General features: G+C 41.2%; 2 protein-coding genes across 4 annotated transcripts in view; both read left to right on the forward strand.

Annotated features, from left to right (window-relative positions):
• Positions 1–10,428, forward strand: part of POU2F2 (POU class 2 homeobox 2) — a 107,577-nt gene extending 97,149 nt beyond the window's left edge. The window contains exon 16 of the mRNA XM_072425660.1: positions 480–10,428. Coding sequence (XP_072281761.1) covers positions 480–763 — 284 coding nt within the window. The 3' untranslated portion in view covers positions 764–10,428. The remainder of the gene's footprint in view (positions 1–479) is intronic.
• A 3,535-nt stretch (positions 10,429–13,963) lies between these two features.
• Positions 13,964–19,668, forward strand: ZNF574 (zinc finger protein 574). 3 transcript variants are annotated; one of them, XM_072426000.1, is made up of 3 exons: positions 13,964–14,034; positions 15,787–15,839; positions 16,865–19,668. In XM_072426000.1, the coding sequence occupies exon 3, from the start codon at positions 16,883–16,885 to the stop codon at positions 19,451–19,453; it is 2,571 nt and encodes an 856-aa protein (XP_072282101.1). In that variant the 5' UTR covers positions 13,964–14,034; positions 15,787–15,839; positions 16,865–16,882; the 3' UTR covers positions 19,454–19,668. The 3 variants fall into 3 exon arrangements, with proteins under 3 accessions (XP_072282101.1, XP_072282104.1, XP_072282102.1); XM_072426001.1 differs by lacking the exon at positions 13,964–14,034 and adding an exon at positions 14,101–14,167; XM_072426003.1 differs by lacking the exon at positions 15,787–15,839 and having other exon boundaries at positions 13,971–14,034.
• Positions 19,669–19,877: the final 209 nt, after the last annotated feature.

Consider the following 19,877-nt stretch of genomic DNA (forward strand, 5'->3'; position numbering starts at 1 on the left):
TCACCTTTTGATGTTGGTGTGTTCTCTAAAAGTTGTTGACTTTGCTGTAATGTGTTACCACTCATTTTGTTGTCCACTGCATTTATATTTTTGTAGTTCTATAATTTTCTTAATGCTAAATTTCATCACTATTTTTAGTTTTCCTAAAAATCAAAATAGATTGGACAATGGATAGAATGTGGGAGCTTTAGTTTAGTTTACTCAACTGAGCTGTTTATTTTTATTTAGATTGAGCCAAAGTTGTAAAGAAGGTGTTACAAGCCTAAATTCCATCATTTTCATACTTTCCAGTGGCCACAATGAGAAATCACTGTAGAAAGACATTGTTGGAAGCATATAGGAAATATGATGGTTAAAAACATACCATGACAGTTAAGAGCCACATATTTGCATCTGATTTTGTTCACAACTTTTATAGAATATTACCTACTTCTATGTCATATTCGTCTGTCCTAATTCTTTCCCACTTTTTTTTCCAGCTCTGACCAGTGGTGGCTCTCTGCCACTCTCCGGTCTTGATGCCAGCGGTAACCTCGTCCTTGCCAGCGGTTCCAGCATTTCCAGCTCACCTAGCCTGGTGAGTCCTCCGCTCTTCCTGAACCCTGGAGGTCTCCCTCTCATCGGCCCTGGCCTGGGACGCATTGCATCTGCTGGGGGCACCCCAAGCCTTTCCCCAGCCTCCACCACTTCCTCTGGAGACGCCGCCATGACCACTTTCCAGCACAGCCCAGCAGGCTCCCAGCACAGTGGGGATAGTGATTAGGAGAGGAACCCTCTCTCCCCCCTTCAACCTCCACCAGCACCTGTGCTGAGTCTCTACATACTTGGAGGCTCCTGGATACCACAGGGGGTTAGAGGCAAAAACCTGTTTCAGAAAGTACTGCCTCTTGCCCCTTGTTCCTCCCAGCAAAGAAGTGATATGTGTGGAGGGGGGGATTAGAACTCAAAAGAAGTACCAAAAAATACAAACCCAAAAACCTAAACCAAATAACCAAAAACCCAAACCTCGGAAATACTTCAGAGAAACCAAAAATATGCTACACCCCCAGTGGGGTGTACAGAGCTCCCCAACCAAAGGAATGCCCAAAGACTGAACCCCTTCGCTCTCTCTTGTTTGTCATGTTGAGCTTTGTGCCATTTTTTTCTTTTGTTACAGATGAGTGTGAGCTAAAAACAGGGGACAAGGGAGTACCTCCATCCACCTTTCTTCTCGTGCTCTACGTTCTCTTATTATAGGGAATGAATGTTATAGATTTTAGGAGGGAGTGGGGGAGGCCTCAGCGGGAGAGTGTCTGCTCAATGAGGTGGGGTGCATAGGTGACATATAGGTGCCAGGGTGAACTGCACCCTTACCAGTATGGCAACCACTGCCCCCTTTTCTACACCAAATACCAAAATGACAGCTTGATCCAAAGCCTAACGTATCTCTAGAACCTCAGAGTAACTCTGTGTATATGTGTGATTGTCCATATTCAAAAAGACACACATAGATTTATTTATAACTTTTTATGTTTAGTCAGCACTGAAACCCTTTAGCCATCCCATTTCTAATTAATTTATTTATAAAAATGAGTCCTTACCAACAAATTCTACCAGAGCCAAACATTTTCCAAATACTTACAGATTTTTTTTTTGTAGAATAGATGTCTGCTATTAGAATTTTACAAAGCAAACCAAAATAGCCAATCCCTTTCCCTAGTTATTTTCCATTTTTTAAAATGATGACTACTTTTGTAAAAATGACTACTTTATGTTCTTCGCCCAATTGTAATAATTTGTTCCTGCTCTACCAAATATCCCCCCCCCCCTTTTTTTTTTAAGAAAATTCTATTTATGTATTTTAACCCTCTCTGTGCACAATAGCTTTTTGAGCTTCACGTATTCTAGCTGCATTGCTTTTTTGCCCCTATTTTTTGCTATTTATTTATTTATAATGATGCCAAGTTTTTGTTTTTTAAACCTGTGTCTCATGGGATAAAAATCCAGGATCACTTTTCCGCGGATGGACAAAAAAAAAAATAAAAAAAAAAAACAAAAAAAAATACAAAGCAAACCAAAAACGAAACCAAAATAAACACAACCAAGATACCAAAAAACAACCAAACAAGAACTTGATCTTTGCTGACGCTGTGCCAAAGTACAGACTCTTGAGTGTTGGCAGAGTGAGGATATATACCAAGAAATAGTGTTACCAAAAATTTTTACGTTCCTCCTCCTTCTGTGCCCTGACACCCGTGGATGTTGATAAGTTGGGGGTCAAAGGGTGAGGGCTGCAGGGGTGCGTCTTTCTCTGTCTTATATACCTCATCTGAAGAAGCCGATCTTATTGAAATGAAACTCAAGGAGGGAATGTTGTTGAAACCAAATACAAAAAAAAAACTTACAATTTCGGTGAGGTGCGAGGAGCTGAGATTGTCCCTCCTGCATCCACATCAACAAAAGCTTTAACGGCCTCTTTAAAGACTTCTCATTTTATTTTTCCATTTAATTTTTATTTGTGGGTTTTACAAAGAAAGTTCTTCTCTTGTTTTTCTCTGTGCCAAAGTGTTTTTGAAAAAAAAAAAACTTATAGACTTATCGAACCTTCAGAGAAAGCGCCATGTAAAGAGAGGGGGAACAAACCGCATACCAAAAATTTCCACAACAGGTGGAGGACTTATCAGAAAGATGGATTAAAGAAAAAAAAGAGGAACCAAACAAGACCAAAAAAAGAAACACTCTTCTTTTTTCCTTGTTCTTTATCCTTTTTTAACATTTTTTTAGCTGTTGTTCTTTTTTCCTTCTTTTCAAAAAGTGAACTTGGAACTTTCTTAAAGGGACATGGGCCTCATTCTAGCTTTAGCTTTAGACGTGATGGAAAAAAAAAAGATAAGATTTGTAATCAGGGGTTAAAAGAAAGATGATACTGTGAAAGGGGATGCTTACCAAATTATGTTGTTTGGCCTGTTAGCTGCCAATTAAGATTGCCTTGAAATGTCTTGCAGAATCTCTTGCAGTGAAAGGGTTAACAATGTCTTTAATATTGTGTTTAATTTTCTTTTTACTTCATCTTTTCAACTATTGAGAAGGGCAGTAGGAGTGGAACCAACTGGAAAAAACAACCAAAAACAGAATTGTATGCAGGTCAAATTTTGTATCTACTCCTTATGTGTGGCAGCAATGGGTTTATAATGATGGCTTGGTACAAATATGTATTTCATTACTTCTAGACCCCTGTCTATTACTACAACCATTACCTCTCTTTTATACCCATATAGCGCATTCTCATATCTAAAGGACCCCTAAACTTTAAAGGGTCGGTCCACTCAAAAGTTTTATTCTAGGTTTGAGTTTTTTATACCAGCTGAGTCACTTCTTGATGTAGTATTTTATAGGGGATGCCATTGATAAAATCTCCCCGCCATGAGTTTGGTGGTTTCACTCTTCATTTAACAGTCCATAATATCCATTCCATATCCATATACATAATAGGAACAAAGCAACACCGGAGGAGGAGGAGGGGGGTACAATCTCCTACTTGTGCAGGTATGCAGACCTGGAAAAAAAAACAGAGATTTCATCACTGGAGTCTCTAGATCAGCCATTCTCCACTGGGGTTCCTCCAGACATTACAAGGGGTTTCTTGGCTATGGCTGATTGACCTCCTAAAAGAAGATACCTGCCTAGTTTTGGAGACAACACCACGTGCCAGAGCCAGCTGCATAAAGCCAAGATGTTTTTTGTGTGTAAAGGTAGCATTCTGACCAATAATGTATGGGTGGCATTCTTCCCTCCAAACAAATAGCATTTTGCTTTTGGCTAATTATAGCAGGGGTTCCCTGACACCTAAAACATTTTTAGGTGTCCTCATTGGTAATACATGTTGAGAATGGCTGCTCTAGAAAATGTGTACTGTGCAGTACCCTTCAGATTTTGAAAAATCAGTTTTGGTTGACCTGTCCCATTATAATCATAGATTCTGTTGACCTAAATCCATAGTCAGGTCCATCTGCTTCATTTTACAATATTTAAAAAAAAAATGAGATCCATTTAATTTTTATGCCAACTAAAAAGGTTCAAATACGTTATCATATATGAGAGTGGTTTGTTCCATTTTCAGCTACATATGACAGAATTGCCATTCTGCTTCCTTACCTATGTGTCATTTTCAAAAACTGTGCCATGCATAGGGTATACCGTGAGTGAGCTGACTCAACATTGGTTTAGTAGAAGAGAATTTTTAGCATGCTAGCAGTGCTTGATGATTGTTTCTCGGGACAAATAACTCATGTAATCATCTATCAGTCCATGGTTTCCCTTATAGAGAACCTGAGCTAATGAAACTAACCTTCAACTTTCGAGCCGATGATTAATCTTTGTAATCGGCCATTTCAGGCCGAAGAGTGGCTGACAGTATGTCCTGATTACTGATATCAAGGCAATGGTGGAAGATGTATCCTCTCAGGATTAGAACATTATCTCATATTTAATACCATGGGGTTTTAGTACAAAATCTCAGTACAGGCCACCAATATATCACAAATAAAAATCTCCTACCATCACTTAACCTACTAACAGCTGAAACACAAATGACTGAATGGAAGGGGAAACTTTGCTTTTAGTTGATAGAGTTGGTAAATTGACAGATTTGGGATGCGTATGTCATGGATTTGAAAATGGTTGCAAGGCCTGCATACCCTTTAGTTATGCCTCATTCCTAAATATAGGTTATTACTTTATGTATATGCTAATATCATCATATAATTCAAAATCATAATAATATCTAGTAGCACAGTACAGCAAACTTGCCTTGTAGTTTAAAACCTCTGGTTAAAGCCAGGAATTACAAGGGGCCTAATATTAACTCTTGAGGCAATAAATCTCTTTCATGTGCAGCCATCTGAAGCTTTTATTAAGGGCATGACGTCCCTTTCCAAATGATCCTACCCCCCAACCTGTCTTCCCTTTGTCCAGTGAGTATATTCTGATTGGTCAATAGAACAAGGACAGCAAATGGTTGGGGCTTGGTCCCAAAGTCAAATAGGTATGCCCAAAGAGAACAGAGGACCAAGAGGTCTCACAGATGAGACCTTCCTGCTCAGTGTAGGTCGTGGCAGACACCTTGTAACATCTGCCATTTTAAACCAAGACTTATAGGATTGATTTACACTTGTGTATTCCATAACTCACATGTTTCACTGTGTTAAGGCACATTATTCATGTTAATGGGCTGTTAGCGCATATACATAGAATACCATACCAGTATCATTTTTTGCAATGCAGTGCACCACAAAGCATATTATGTGTACATACTGAAAATGTTTACATTGTACATGCTGAAATTTTTTTTAGCATGAAAAGATAAAACAAATGCAATCACTATATGTAAGGACTGGTAAGACCCAGGATATCCTATAAACCTTTGGATGGCTTGTTGGCTTTAAGTTTAAGGATTTGTTATGGATATAGCATTCAGTATTGGCACTGTACGGAAATGATGTTCAGTTGTAAAAAAAAAAATTATCCAAGTTTTTCAGTGTTTAATTTACCCAGGAAATATTAGTGTATATTGGATATACAAGTACCCACATACAGTGGTTGTTGGATTCCCTAGGTTCCAGTAACATACCAGGTTGCATCTCGAAATATCTTTGACCAAAAAAGCCAACATTGAGAGGGGTATATCATATGTAGATTTCTATGTATATGTTTTTCCAAAAGCTTTTAGTGTCATTTCTAGTCATTGTAAGTCTAAATGCCAAGGGTTTCCAAGTCTGTGCCGTGTTCATTCATTAATGTATTTTAGACATATCCTAGTAGGACATATTCAAACATGACCCTAGTTTGGTTGGTGGCCAAATTGTGGCACATGCCTTGATTGGCTCTGGAAAATTCAATTTTTATCCTAAATAAATCTGAGGTTTAAAGTCAGAGTTCAAGCTTTTAAAATATTTTAAATTATTCTACCCACCCTTACAAAGCAGTTAGAGATAGCTAGTGCTTGTTTGTCAAAAAGATAGGCGAAAAGAGAACAGTGCTTACCATAATATACATTCCCTTCATCTGTCTTCCCTCTGGTTCCAGTCGTGATGACCAGTTCTCCTAACCCACTTTCCTTGCTAGTCTTATCAATTCACCAACATTATGTACTGTGCAGAAAAACAACCATGTCACCAGGATGGGACATAGCGGCTGGTAAAAGTGGCCGCCCATATTCCAGTACAAAGAGGGCTAGCTATCACAGGACTTTGGGTTTCTGTAAGTTTTAGGCTGAGTTTTTTAAAACAATAGATTGCCACCACTATAGGATCACCTTGTCTTACATCTAGTGATTGATCAGAAGGATTCCATTATTATTATTATCCAGTATTTATATAGCTCTGACATGTTACACAGTGCTTTACAATGTCTATAGTCATGTCACTAGGTGTCCCTCAAAGGGGCTCACAATTTTATGTCTCTACCATAGTCATATGCCATTATCACAGTCTTAGGTCAATTTAGGGGGAAGCCAAAACACCTAACTGCATGCTATGCCTACATTAGCCCACTCATTCAATAATGTCATGCAAACATACACTATAAATAGTTTATCTCCCCAGCAGCCAATTCTTCTACCTGTGGGTACTTGCCAGGTTCTCCAATATCATTGGTTACAGCCCAGCCTTATTATCAACCCTTACGGGCATAGCTTTAAATTCTAATGAAAAAGCTGCATTTCAGTCACATTTTATTCAAATATGACCTACCCCAGCTACCATGCCAAAATATACTGTTAGATATGCTTTAAGTAGAAGGCAATTTTTATTTAGTCAAACAATTGCTAAAACTCAAACAAATTCATCATGGCCTAACCTACTGAGGGGTTGGGGTGTTACTTCCTGCTGGTAATTCCTGCTGAGGGACATGCAAAATTGGGAAGTGTCAATCTTCCCGCACATTGCTGTTTATGCATGTCTTGAGCGTTTGTTATTGAAAGTAGGTTGAGATCTATTACTTACCGGACACAGGCCAGCTCTTTAGTTGAAAGCTCTCACCACACAGCCAACCAATGAAATGTAGGGGATTAGATGACCTTTATTGTCCAAACTCACAAGCTTGCAGATGTCATGGAAGATCTTGGTTCGGCCAAGATGTAATAATCAGCCTGGTACAAATATTGTTTCACAGTAGCAGGAAACTTGCTTGTTGGTCACCTTAGAATGTAACAGCCTTCACTGCACCATGGGCCCCTTTGTTGTCCTGTAGACATGTATATCAATATAGCCTTGTGTTGGTATTGTGTGTATCAGATTGTACATATTCTACTATCTACAACAGCATCCGTCTGTATAACTTGTACCAATCAAACCTGCCTTTTACAGTATATAAGGAACAGGACAGGAATTCCTTACTGGCCAGTTGACCTCAAACTGATAATTCCAATGGATGCTCAAGGGCCGATTCACCCTCAAATGCTAATGCTTTTGATGACCATGCATGGGGGGCAGGAGGAACTCAAGTATGGAGATCCAACCAATGGAGTCCCAAATAGAGAACTAGAGAGTGAAAGGACCCATCAGCATCTACGTAGAACTGAAATACCAGTATGAGGGGGGCACAAACATATGCCTAATGGTTTTTGCCAGAATGTAAAAAGTGACAGTCCTAAAAACCAAAAAAATGTATTGCAAAAATGCCAAAACCATGAACAAAGGAAGTATTGAGTGTTGAATTGTTTGCATTATGTATGTCTGTTTTAAGAGTCTGTGTCATCTTGAAGTGTCTTCACCCAGTCTAGGGGGTGTTGTGGATGGGTGCTGTCATCCGGTGTTTGACAAGGGTTTGGAACGCATTTCAAATGCAGATTAGCAAAATGCTATTGACTTTAATGTAGCTTGTGGCAGTTTAGTGGCTGCATTTGACCTACTTTGCAATGTGCTGCGGTGCCACATGTCCTATTAAGATCTATTGGTACTGCAGGTGAAATTGAGTCTCTCCTTGTCCAGCTTAGCTTTTGCTTTTTCTACATTTGCATTTCAATACCAACTACAGCCTTTGAAAAGTACGCCTATCAATAGGGGCCCCTAAGAACGGGTCTATATTGTCACCCTTTTCAACCAATCAATTTTGAGCAGTTCCATCTTATATTAAAACAGTCATGTAATTGGATGCCTTTGATTGCAGATCACAAGTATAAATTAAGGTCTATCATGCCCCCAACAGGACCTTAAGTAAATTTGGGGGGGATCCCTTGGTTGGCTTTGTTCGCCACTGAACCCAAAGAGTCATAATTATATGCAAAACTTCAAATATCAGTAACCAATCAGATTTAATTTTACCGCTGTCTTGATTTAAAGATAGTTGCCAATGGGTGACTCCATAGTATTGCCTGTAGTACCACGTAATTTGTTCCTCATTTAGATTTTTTTGGAATTGTGTATAAATCAGCCGTAAAACGTTTCTGTGTTCTAAAAACAGACTTGCATTAGTTTACTACCATCGCGCATGATGATTGTACAACATTGTGCCATCAGCATTCACAGGATTTACAAACCCTACCGGGACTGCCTGTGCTAAATATACCCATTTTACTTAATTATACACAAAAATGATCAACAACTGTCATTTGTGCAAATACCAGAGAGAAACGCCACTGTGACTGAAACTGCTCAATGACAAGCGTAGCACCAGAGAAATGTCCAAAAAAACCAGGGGCCTCAATATAAAAACTTAGGGCATAGGAAGTCTTACCATTGCAACCGCCTCCAGGTCTGCTTTCCTTTCCAAAGCTGCACTAGAAATTGGCCTCTTGGTTTGCTATAGACAATAATACTCCTTTTTAATACTCAAGGCCCAGATTATTACATCAACATGAAACCCAAAGAAGACTTTAAAAGTATACGTTGTGTATATACAAAGTGATTGATGCTTCATCAACGAGTATGTAAACCCAAAATGTATTTTTTTAGTATGTTTGGCTTCATATCTCAATGCATACAGTTATCTTATCTCTGCTGGAGATCCTGTTCGTGATTGTAGCAGGCTGACAATGCTAGGCCACTATCTTACAACTACCCGCAGCATTCTCATCCTTCTGTGTGCAATCCTTCAGCCTGGCAATGCTGCTGTTAATTGAAAGGGAGTGGCTTAGTGTTTTCATTCCTGTTATTACCAGAATCATCAAATATGTAGCAACCAATTTACAAAATAAATATGTGCTTAAAGCGGAACCAAACTAAAAATTAAAAAATTACACCTTTAATCCTGCAGACCACTCAATCCGGTCCCAGGTCATCTTAAAATTATTTTATCGTCCTGGCGCCACTATCTTCAGTATTTTCATTCGTCCTCTCGTCTTCATGCTAGGTCACCTGATTTCGCAGTACACAGGTGCTGTGGAGATCGGGTGACATAGCCTGCTGTAAATGGGAAAAAAATCTCCCTTATTGGAAAAATGTGCACGCCCAGAGCCTCCAAGGATGCAAAACTTAGGTAAACAAGACTGAATGGGTACAAAGAGCCTCCCGGGATACCTATATACGCACCTAAAAAATAAAATTTCTCTTTTACATATTAGGGTTGTGTACCCTTTTATGTAAAGTGAAAATCTTGAGTTTGGTCTGCTTTAAGAAAACTCTTTGTAGCAACTTGTGACACCAAACATACTACAAATAGAACAGATTTAGGTGTCTATATGCTTTAAATGTTGGCCTAATACCCATATTTTCCCAGAAGCTTTGCCTCAGCCAGTTGACCGTTTTTAATGTGAATTCCATAATTATGAGAGGGAAGTGCTGAATTTAGACCAGACGAATGACTCAGAATGGAGAAATAATCTGCACAGTGTTGGTTTTGAGGCAATATTTACCGAGATCTGCAGATGGACCGATGTGTTCAATTTGTACCAAAGTCAACAAAAAAATGTAGTTACTTGCCAAATAAACTCTTGCCTTTCTGCTACCAAGGCCCGTCGCAATTTGCAAAGCACAGCCTTGGTAGTGAAGGCAAGGTTAAAGTGTGCCCGTAGGCCAAATACAGGGAAGGCGGCCATCTTGTAAATATGGCTCCTTCATGTAGGCCTCGCGTACACTTTAATGGTGCTGTATGACCTCTGTCTGTTTTTCTATAAATACCTTCTCATTGACAAATAAAAGGTTTTTGCTTTTTTTTCTAGGTTTTAAACAATTGATGTAAAACATTGTTTTTTTTGGGGGGGGTTGGGGGTAAGTAAAAAAGGCTTTTTTTTTTTTTTTTTTTTTATTAACCCAAGAGCTGCTTTTTGCCATCACGATCCTGGTTGCCATGCCAAGGAAATCGACGCAGCACCTGTTCCTCAGTGAATGTTCTAGCCCCTAAAGAAAGCAATGTGTATTGTATATTCTGTGGTATTTGTCGTTGTTCTGTTATGAGTTAGGCCCGTGCGGCCTACATTTGAAAAAGTTATTAAACATATCTTAAATCATGAAACGGGAGGTCAATCTCCAGCCGCAAGCCGCCTCTTGACTCGAGTCCTTTTATTGTGTCTGCGGAAACGGGAATGACTGGGGATAAGAGATGAAATACGCTAACTGCTTGACCTTGCTGCCTGAAAATTGCTAATACTGTTAACAAAGATCTAAATTTATCACCAGCCGAGAAAATTCACTAACGTAATCTCGCAAATGACTTGCTGACTGAATGGAGATGCATGGTTCTGTAAAGCGCCCAGGCTGGGGAACATTAAGATGAGGTGATAGTATTTTATTACGTTCACGGTAAGACATTGCACTAAAATATTATTTTGAAAACAATATAGATTTAAAGATCCATTTTCGGGGACAGATTTAATATATTACACCAATTCGCTGTTGGAGAGATCCGTCAACAGAACTGTAACCCGTCAAAAGCTGAGGACGCCATATTGGCCTTCATGTATAAAAAAAACTCCTAAGGCTTGCCAAAACTAATGGTTTTGGGTGGCAATAGAAATGATCTCTCAGCCTCTTCACAGCAGCATTGTCTGTTCTATAAGGGGAAGAGGACACAAAATGTCAGTGGGGAGTACAATAGTCCTCTTTAGTAGTTGGCCATTTAGTGATCTGGCACGCCGGTCTTAAATCTTCACCTGAGACAATCACAAACAAGCATGAAAACAAAATGTCAATGTATGGCTGCCTTCATACTATTGCATTGTGCTGCATAGTAAACACACAGCCTTTTTTTGTTTTTAAGTGGCTGTTAATGCACTGCAATGCAGATTTTATTCGACTACTATCCCCAAATATTATTATTACACAGTATTTATATAGCACCAACCTATTTCACAGCGCTTACAAGTCCATAGTCATGTCACTAACTGTCCCTCAAACAGGTTAATTGGCTTCCCCAATTAGATTGTGAGCCTAACTGCATGTTTTTAAAATGTGGGAGAAACCCGGAGTACCCGGGGAAATGCATGCAAACATGGAGAAAACCTGCAAACTCCATGCAGATAGTGTCCTGGCCGAGATTTGAACTTGGGACTTAGTGCTAAGGCCAGAGTTTTCATCCTTGCAATATGGTGCACTGGTATGTGGTAAAGGATGACTGGCACTGCAACACGCGTACATCAGCACAGTTTGGTAAACTACAGTTATGAACAAAGCTCCCAGAATGAAACACTTTATACACTCACATGAACATACATGCCTTGCTTTTATTCCTCTGCAATCCAACCCAAGGAATAAATGTGGTTGCTCTGTGTAATCTATAAATTTGTGTGTTATGCAGGGCTGGGGACTTCCTCTTGCCCATGTGACAGCGCTAGGTGGATGTATAAGTGAATGACTTATGAGATATGAAGGCAGAGAGTAGATGGAAACCCAATCAATAAATCTTATATGAGAAGTTATGTTTGTGCTGCTGTCAAATGCAATCTTTTCATTTAAACTTAACGTTGATAGAACCCCAAAAGATGGCTTTTTGGCTACTTTACCTGCAAACACCTCTCCAGAAAAACATAGTCAAGGCAGAGAAAGGTGAAATGCAGCCTCAGAACCATCTGCATGGTACTCCTAAGATATATATGTTTGTTTATCTGCATTTGAAGTAATAAAACACACATCAAACAATGGTGAACAATACCTAAGTTCTCAACCTTTCTCCATATTTTATTACAAAGATTACTTGGAAATTCTTCCAATGATTGTTGTCCAGGATCTTTCTGTTATGTGCACTTGTGCTGCCACTCCGAAATGACAAGCTTAGGTAAAATCCATCCAGAAAGCCGTTCCAGAGCAATAATGATAGAAAAAAATGCAGAAAAAGGCAGAAACTGGCAACAAAAAAAAAATAAGATCCACAGCAATAAGAATAGCAAAGATGAAACAGTGTTAAAAAGAAAAAATACTTATGGTACAAAGTGCCCTAGCAGAGGCCTAGGTGTTGCAATCCCCTCTTTGTTACCCTTTACAGTAATAATGCATTCAGCAGCTCATTTTGCAGACTAAAATAAGGAGATCTCAGTCACTGTGGCCCCTGACTGCCTCGGGAGACTTGAAGCGAGATTTGGTGATGTCACTACTATGCTGTTTATTGTTCTCCTTGCTGGAGGATCTTACATAAGGAAGGAAAGCCTTGCTTTTACCAAGGTGGCTAACTCAACAAAGAGACGGCACAGAACAAGGCATGGTGGGTCAATAATGGGGAAAGCTGCTGAGGAGCACAGGCAATACTGGTGATGGGTCCTCCAACTATTACACATAAAGTAGTGATGCAACCCACTAAAAAAATGCTTATTCTTTTCACCCCATCCCACCATGCATATTACAGAGCTGGGCAGGGCCTTCCTATTTAAACGACTTTCAGAAAGTCATAGAAGCTTGGGCATTGTGGAAGCTCTCTTACTCTAAAGGCATGACCTTGACAGCTTATGCTGCATTACCTGCACTTACATTATGGGGAAGTAGATCAAAGTGGTGTTGAACCTAAATGCTGGCTGGTCTGATGGTGCCATTGCTTACCCGCTCAAACTCTCTCTGGTACATTCCTGTTGACCTATTACTACACCAGGCTACCTCGCTAGTCAATAGGAATGTATGGGTTGTATGATCGCCACTTCTCTGACCGTCAGATAGATTTGGCCATTTTGAAAGAAGTCAGAATGGAGATATTTTTACCACAATTCAGTCAGGTGGTGGCACTAGAACAAATATTATAAAAGTAATCTGGACCCCAATGCCATTGCCTGGAGCGCAGGAGAAGTTTAGGAACTGGGTAAATACAAATACTTTTTTATTGGGAATTGCCATCATGGTGTGCGGCCAACTAAAGATTCCATGACTGTAATAAGATATAATAAAATGTCATGCTGACACTCCAATCCAAGCTTATTTCTTAACCCCAACAGCACTATTGTATTGCATTAACACTTGGCAATTCACGTTACATGTCTTGGTGTTATCTGGTGCCATTTTTTCTGAATGCTGTTGGGGGCAGAGCAATGCAATAACCTGCACCATGGTGTGCTGCCAGTATTGCAATCCTTTTTGGTGCATTTGGCAGCCCATTCTTTGCTTAGGGACTTCAATGCAAATTGACACCCTATTTATGGAAAGAACATGTGATCTCCAATAGTCATGTGACCTGCCTCAACCCCCCCCCCCATCCCATTTTGCCAAATGAAGAAAGCTGTATATATAATGTGCTGAATATGCATTACTTTATATTGGCATGGTAGGGCTGTAATGCTGGTTTGTTATTGGCCACATAGTCATTACATACTCCTTCCTGATCACACAGAGCATTAAAGCAAAGAGAGGTAAATGACAACCATGTTTCTAAGAAAAAAATGTGTGCCACAGCAGCTTCCATAACAATTTAATATCATTAGAAAACATCAAAAGTTACTATAATTTATCTATGATAAAAAACGAAAAACTTTGGATGTTTTGCCCACAACAAACATGGCGCTCCAAGAGTCTGTGTCGTCACATCCAGACGTCGCTTCATATTCACGCGCCGAAGAAAGACGCTGCTGATTGGTTCGCTGTCTACTGCGTTAAGCCAACGTGCAGGCAGCTTCTTATCGTGTGCAGAAAGCGGCGCGGTGTGTAGGTGAGGTGGGCTGTGAGGAGGGGTGTACCAGGGAGAAGGGTGGGACTGTGACCCGCAGAGCTTACACTCTACACCACGGGGGGCTGGTAGACATACACGAGCAATTTAAAGGAGAATTCTCTGGACACGTGTGGTGAGGTTTGTGTGTAACACCGGGGGTGTCCTGTACAGGGAGCTGCTTGTAGTCCTATAGTCCGGGCCTACACTTTGTATTTCCCTGAGGTCCTTTTCACCTTTTAGCTATCTATGTGAATGAGCCCACTCTGCAGTAACAGAGGCAGCCATTGTGGTTTTTATTCCAGGACTGACTGCCTCTTATCACCGCAGGGATTTACCTCACAATTATTGGCCCCTTGGACACGCCGGTAGTGTTCACCTATGGAAACTTAAAAAAAAAAAAAACAGCTAAAATCAGGTTATAAAAATATAACCTGGCCAATATTCAGCTACAGTACAAAGATATATCCAGTCTGTAGGTCGGCATCATTTACCCCAATTCCTAGGCGCTTATATTGCCCTGGACCCGTCACAGCCTCTGATTGGACGCTGGGAGGAGAAGCAGTACATTGATTGGCTCATCTCTCTGTCACTCTTTTTCTATCCACATGGTTCTGGCCAGCACATGAACTGTATGGCTGCCGCTGCTTCCTTCTCTTTTATTCCCATGCAATGGCATCATCTATGTTGTCATGTTCAGGACCTGAGCCTTATATTATACTTTTTGTAGCAGCTTTTTATCACAGGCAATTGTGTAAAGGTAGTCCCCAAGTTAAGGACATCTGACATATGAAGGATTCCTAGATACAAATGGGGCTTCCCTGAACCCTCGTGTGCAGGATGGAGGCTTGAAGGGGGCGGTTTGCATGACTTGCAGAAAAAAATCTTTTGCTAAACACCGCTGAGATTGTGGGTGATCTTAGGGGGGTGAACTCTTTCTGCAATCTCTTGTAACTCCTTAATGACCAAGACAAACTCTGCAGTTAATTATTTTTGCATATCAAAGCTCAGCTTGCTCCAGAAATTATGGAATGTCTTGACTCCATAAAGTTTTGCATTGTGATCACAGTGAGGATTTTATATAGTAACTGACACCATGCTGCCTAATAATATGTTGAGATAAATATCTGCCCTAATTCCATTTATTAAAATAATGTACCTGCTCCGACTTGCATACAAATTCAATTTAAGAACAAACCTACAGTCCCTATCTAGTATGTAACCCGGGGACTACCTGAATATCAAATCAGACTAATGCCAAGTGTTCTAAATTTCATGGCTTAGGGTAGGTTGGGTTCAGCCATGTGATCATTTCCAGTTTACAATGTATGTTTCATGCAAAACAAAGCCCACAGTACAAATGTGACATTAACCTTTTGCAGTGTTCTCCCCAGCCCCTTTTAGCTGGGTGCACCACTTGGCACTTATCAGTAACCACACGACTGTTTTCAGGTGGTTACTGGTGAGTTGGGTCACAATACAGGGCAGCTGCCACCTACCTACAATTTCTTCCCACCCAGCTGGGTTGAACACCGATTTCTATGATTGGAATTGAGAGAGGAGCCATGTGTATGTTGTATTTGTCAGGTTTGAGTTTTGTGTGATAGTCTTGTGTTGTGCTCATATGATCACACTCATCATGTTGGATGTTTCAAAGTATTTTACACAACACCCATCTAACATCATATTGTCATTTTGTAGGTGCTTCTATAATTCTACACAACACCCATCTAACATCATATTGTCATTTTGTAGGTGCTTCTATAATTGAAACTAAAACTTCATCGAATCTCTTGGTGTGAAGTCAGGTAGGTGATTCTCTCATGTCTGCATTAATTAGAGATCTGCTACATTTATTTAGTGTGGGATATAACAAAGTTTTATTGTGATCTTTGGTTCAGGTCTCTTTGAGCAAGCATGGGCAGAATTACTCCCTTTCGCTTGTTTATGGTGTATTCCAGTGTTCTCCCCAGAAGCTGGGTGGGAAGGAGCTGTAGGAGGGTGGCCACCCCTGTATTGTGACTCATCCTTTCGGTAATTAACCCAGACAGCTGGCAGGTTACTGAAAAGTGCTGTGTGGTTCACCCACTTAAAAGGTTCTCCAGAACCCAGTGCACCACAATTATTATAATTATTACACATTATTCATATAGCGCCAACATATTACACAGCGCTGTACAAAGTACAGTCATGGCACTAGTGGTCCCTCAATCGGGCTTACAATCTAATGATTCTACCTCAGTCATATGTATTTATTACAGTCTAAGGTTAATTTTGGGGGGAAGCCAATTAACCTAACTGCATGTTTTTGGAACATGGGAGGAAACCTGCGCAATCGCAGGAAGAACCTGCAAACTCCATGCAGATAGTGTTCTGACCGAGATTCCAACCTGGGACCCAGCACTGCAAAGGCCAGAGTGCTAATCACTGAGCCACCGTGCACAGGGTTTAGTGCATTAATGCATGGTAGTATTCCCTCACTGTATGTTCTTGCTTTTTGATACATTCATAATGTTGAAATTGAAAATAAAAATCAGCAGGTGTGTAGGCATTTTTGAAAACTTGGTACAGATATATGACTTTTAGAAGACTGTAGTGTTCAACCCAGAAATGTTTTTTTAGGTGGGTGGCAGCCCCTGTATTGTGATCCAATTCTTCAGTAATCACCCAAAAACAGCTAGGTGATTACTGAAAAGTGCTGGGTGATGCGCCCAGTTACAAGGGGAGGGAGAGATCACTGGGGCTGATTGTCTGACAAAATGATACCTTGTGTGTGACCGTGTCAGGATGTGTTGAAATGACAAGATTTGTTTTGTTTTTTTCTCCTTGGCAGTTTAGTCTCGGGTCTTAGATGAGTGGTGATGCTACAATGACCGAGTCAGAAGAGACAGTCCTGTACATAGAGCACAGATATGTGTGCTCAGAGTGTGGGGTGGAGTTCCCTAACTTGGAGGATGCTGTTGTGCACCAACAAAGCCATAATGCTGCTGCCCCAGAAACCCAGTACCAAGTGTTGGATCTTGGCTCCCAGGAGAACCAGTATCAATGCCTGGAATGTGGGCAGCTGCTGATGACGCCTGGTGATTTACTTGCCCACCAAGAGCTGCACATTAGGTTGCTCAGTCCCCCAAAGCAAGAAAGCCTAAAAGCCAAGCGCCCATCTCGCAGTGAGATCCACTATGAATGCCAGGAATGCAAAGCCTTGTTTAATAGCCAGGATTTGTGGCTTGCCCATAGACACACTCATATGGAACCTCAAAATGTGCCACAGCCCAAGGTGCTGTTACAGTCTGAGGACCACGTTGTAGAGGACTCGGTGCAGCTCATGTGTGACACCTCTACACCTGGTGAAGTCCACCTTGTCACTGGTCAACAGCATTTTCATGTTCCAACCTCATCATCCGCTGCCGTTTCCCATACCCAAGTGTTAGTGGACCTGGAACACTCCTATAAAAAGAATGAGGGTGTACCTGAGGAGTGTGCAATGGAAGTTTTGTTTTATAAGTGTTCTGAATGCACTCAGCTTTTCCAAACACCTGGGGAGTTTCTAGAGCACCAAGTCACCCATTTCCAAGGCCAGGAAAATGCCCAAGAAGCTAGCGGTCAGTCAGATGGGACAGTGCAGCATTTGACTAGTGAACAGCTAGTTAAAGAAACTATTAACTCAGACAGTTCTGGACAGGTATGCGACAGCGGAGTTCTCTCAGCTATTCCAGATGGAGAACAAGTGTCAGCTCCGAACGATGTTGTACTGTCTTGTGCTTCATGCAAAGAAATCTTTCAAAGCAGCAGGGAACTTGAAACTCATTTATTATCTCATAAGCCTGGCCCCTTCAGTTGTCCTCTATGCAGTAAAGTGTTTCCAACATACCCAGAGGTAGGGGAGCACCTTAAGTCACATGAAGGTGATCATCATTATCTCTGCATGGATTGCGGCTTGGGCTTTGAGAGTGAAGTTGTCCTGGTTAATCATCGTCGGACCCACCAAACCAACCCACTGTACTCCTGTGAATGCGGCCAGACCTTTGTCAACATGACGAAATTTCTTTACCACCGCCGAATGCACAGTAGCAAAGTACGAGAACCTGTGCAAGCAGAAGAAAAAAAATTAGACTGCACTTTAGCTGCTCCGACCGGGGGCTTTGTGTGTTCCACTTGCGGTAAAGTGTTTACTCTCATGTCTCAGCTAATACGCCATCAGCGTTTTGTGCATGCACTAGAAAGAAGGCACAAATGCCCAACTTGCAGCAAAACATTCAAGAAGCGTTCACATCTTCATAACCACATGCTGACTCATACAGGGGAACGCCCATTTTCATGCAATGTCTGCAGTAAATCATTCAATGCTCAGGCCAATCTGCTGCGACACAAGCTTACCCATACTGGAGAGAAGCCCCATAAATGCGACATGTGTGGCAAAGCGTTCAGTCAATCTTCAACGCTGCAGCAGCATCTGGTTGTGCATAGCCAGACCTACCCGTACAAGTGCACAGAGTGCGGGGTTAGCTTTCACCGTCCTTATCGCTTACTCATGCACCAATATCACCATACTGGGGAATACCCATACAAGTGCCAAGTTTGTGGCCTTTCTTTCCTGCTAAAGAGGTTGCTGGAGGTTCATGAGCTTGGCCACCGCGGTGAAGAGCCTTTTAGGTGTACAGACTGCGGTGCCAATTACCCATCCTCTCAGCGCTTAAAAGATCATCGTTGTACACGGACTGGAGGTGGACCGGTAGGTAACTTAGAGTGCCCAGTTTGTGGAAAAAAAGTAAATTCTGATGCCCGTCTCAATGCACATGTTTCAAGTCAGCATACTGGCACTGGTTGCCCAGGCAAAAGTAAACAACCCCTGCCGCCACGGAACAAGACGAAAGTAGGCCCTAGAAACCTAGACTGCCCTGACTGTCATAAGACTTTCAGTACTGAAACCTCTTTGCAAGTGCACCGCCGAATTCATACTGGTGAGCGCCCCTACCCATGTCAAGTTTGTGGCAAAGCCTTCCGACAGTCCACGCACCTTAAAGACCATGTTCGCCTTCACACGGGGGAGAAGCCCTTCAAATGTGATGTTTGTGGAAAAGCTTTCACCATTGCTGTGCGTCTAGCTGAGCACAAGCGCATTCATACAGGTGAGCGACCCCACACCTGCCCAGAATGTGGCCGTGCATACCGTTCCTTCTCCAACCTGTGGAAGCACAGGAAACTGCACCGTGAACAGGCTATAATGACACAAGATCATGGAGCCCATGCCACAGACCTTTCCAGCACAGTGGCAATAGTAGAAACCGTGGAAACCATTCCCATTATAGAGACTGTGGAAATTTTCCCAGAAGGCAGCGCCATTAGTGTACAGGATATTCAATTTGAGACTTTGCAGGTGGAGAATATACACTTGGGAAACATCCAGATCGGTACCTTGTGAACAAAGTCTACCTTCATTATCCATAGGGTCAGGAAGAAAGTCTGATCTACTGGATCTACAGTGAAGTCATCTGTTAGGAGGAGTGTGATATGCTACCCCTTTTGCTGATGCTGCAGAGATAAGCCTTCTTTGTCGAAATCTGCTTTGATATGTCCTTCCATTATGACATGTTGAAATTAATATTTTAATTAAACCCTCTAGTTTATTTACCAGTGTTTGTGAGTGGAGAAAGTTGCTTCTTTAGGTGCATCTGGTAAGAAAAGTACAATCATAGTGACATTTTTTTTTCTCTGTGCACATTCTACAACAGCAGCAGTCACTCCCTTCCAACAACCTTGTCATATAATCTGAAAGCCAAACCTCTAATCTTGTGGAAGAGCCTGGTTCAGTTGGCACTCCAATCCTCACCATATCCTTTGAAAAA

The sequence above is a fragment of the Pyxicephalus adspersus genome, chromosome 11, assembly GCF_032062135.1.
Source record: "Pyxicephalus adspersus chromosome 11, UCB_Pads_2.0, whole genome shotgun sequence".
In the NCBI taxonomy this organism is placed as follows: domain Eukaryota; kingdom Metazoa; phylum Chordata; class Amphibia; order Anura; family Pyxicephalidae; genus Pyxicephalus; species Pyxicephalus adspersus.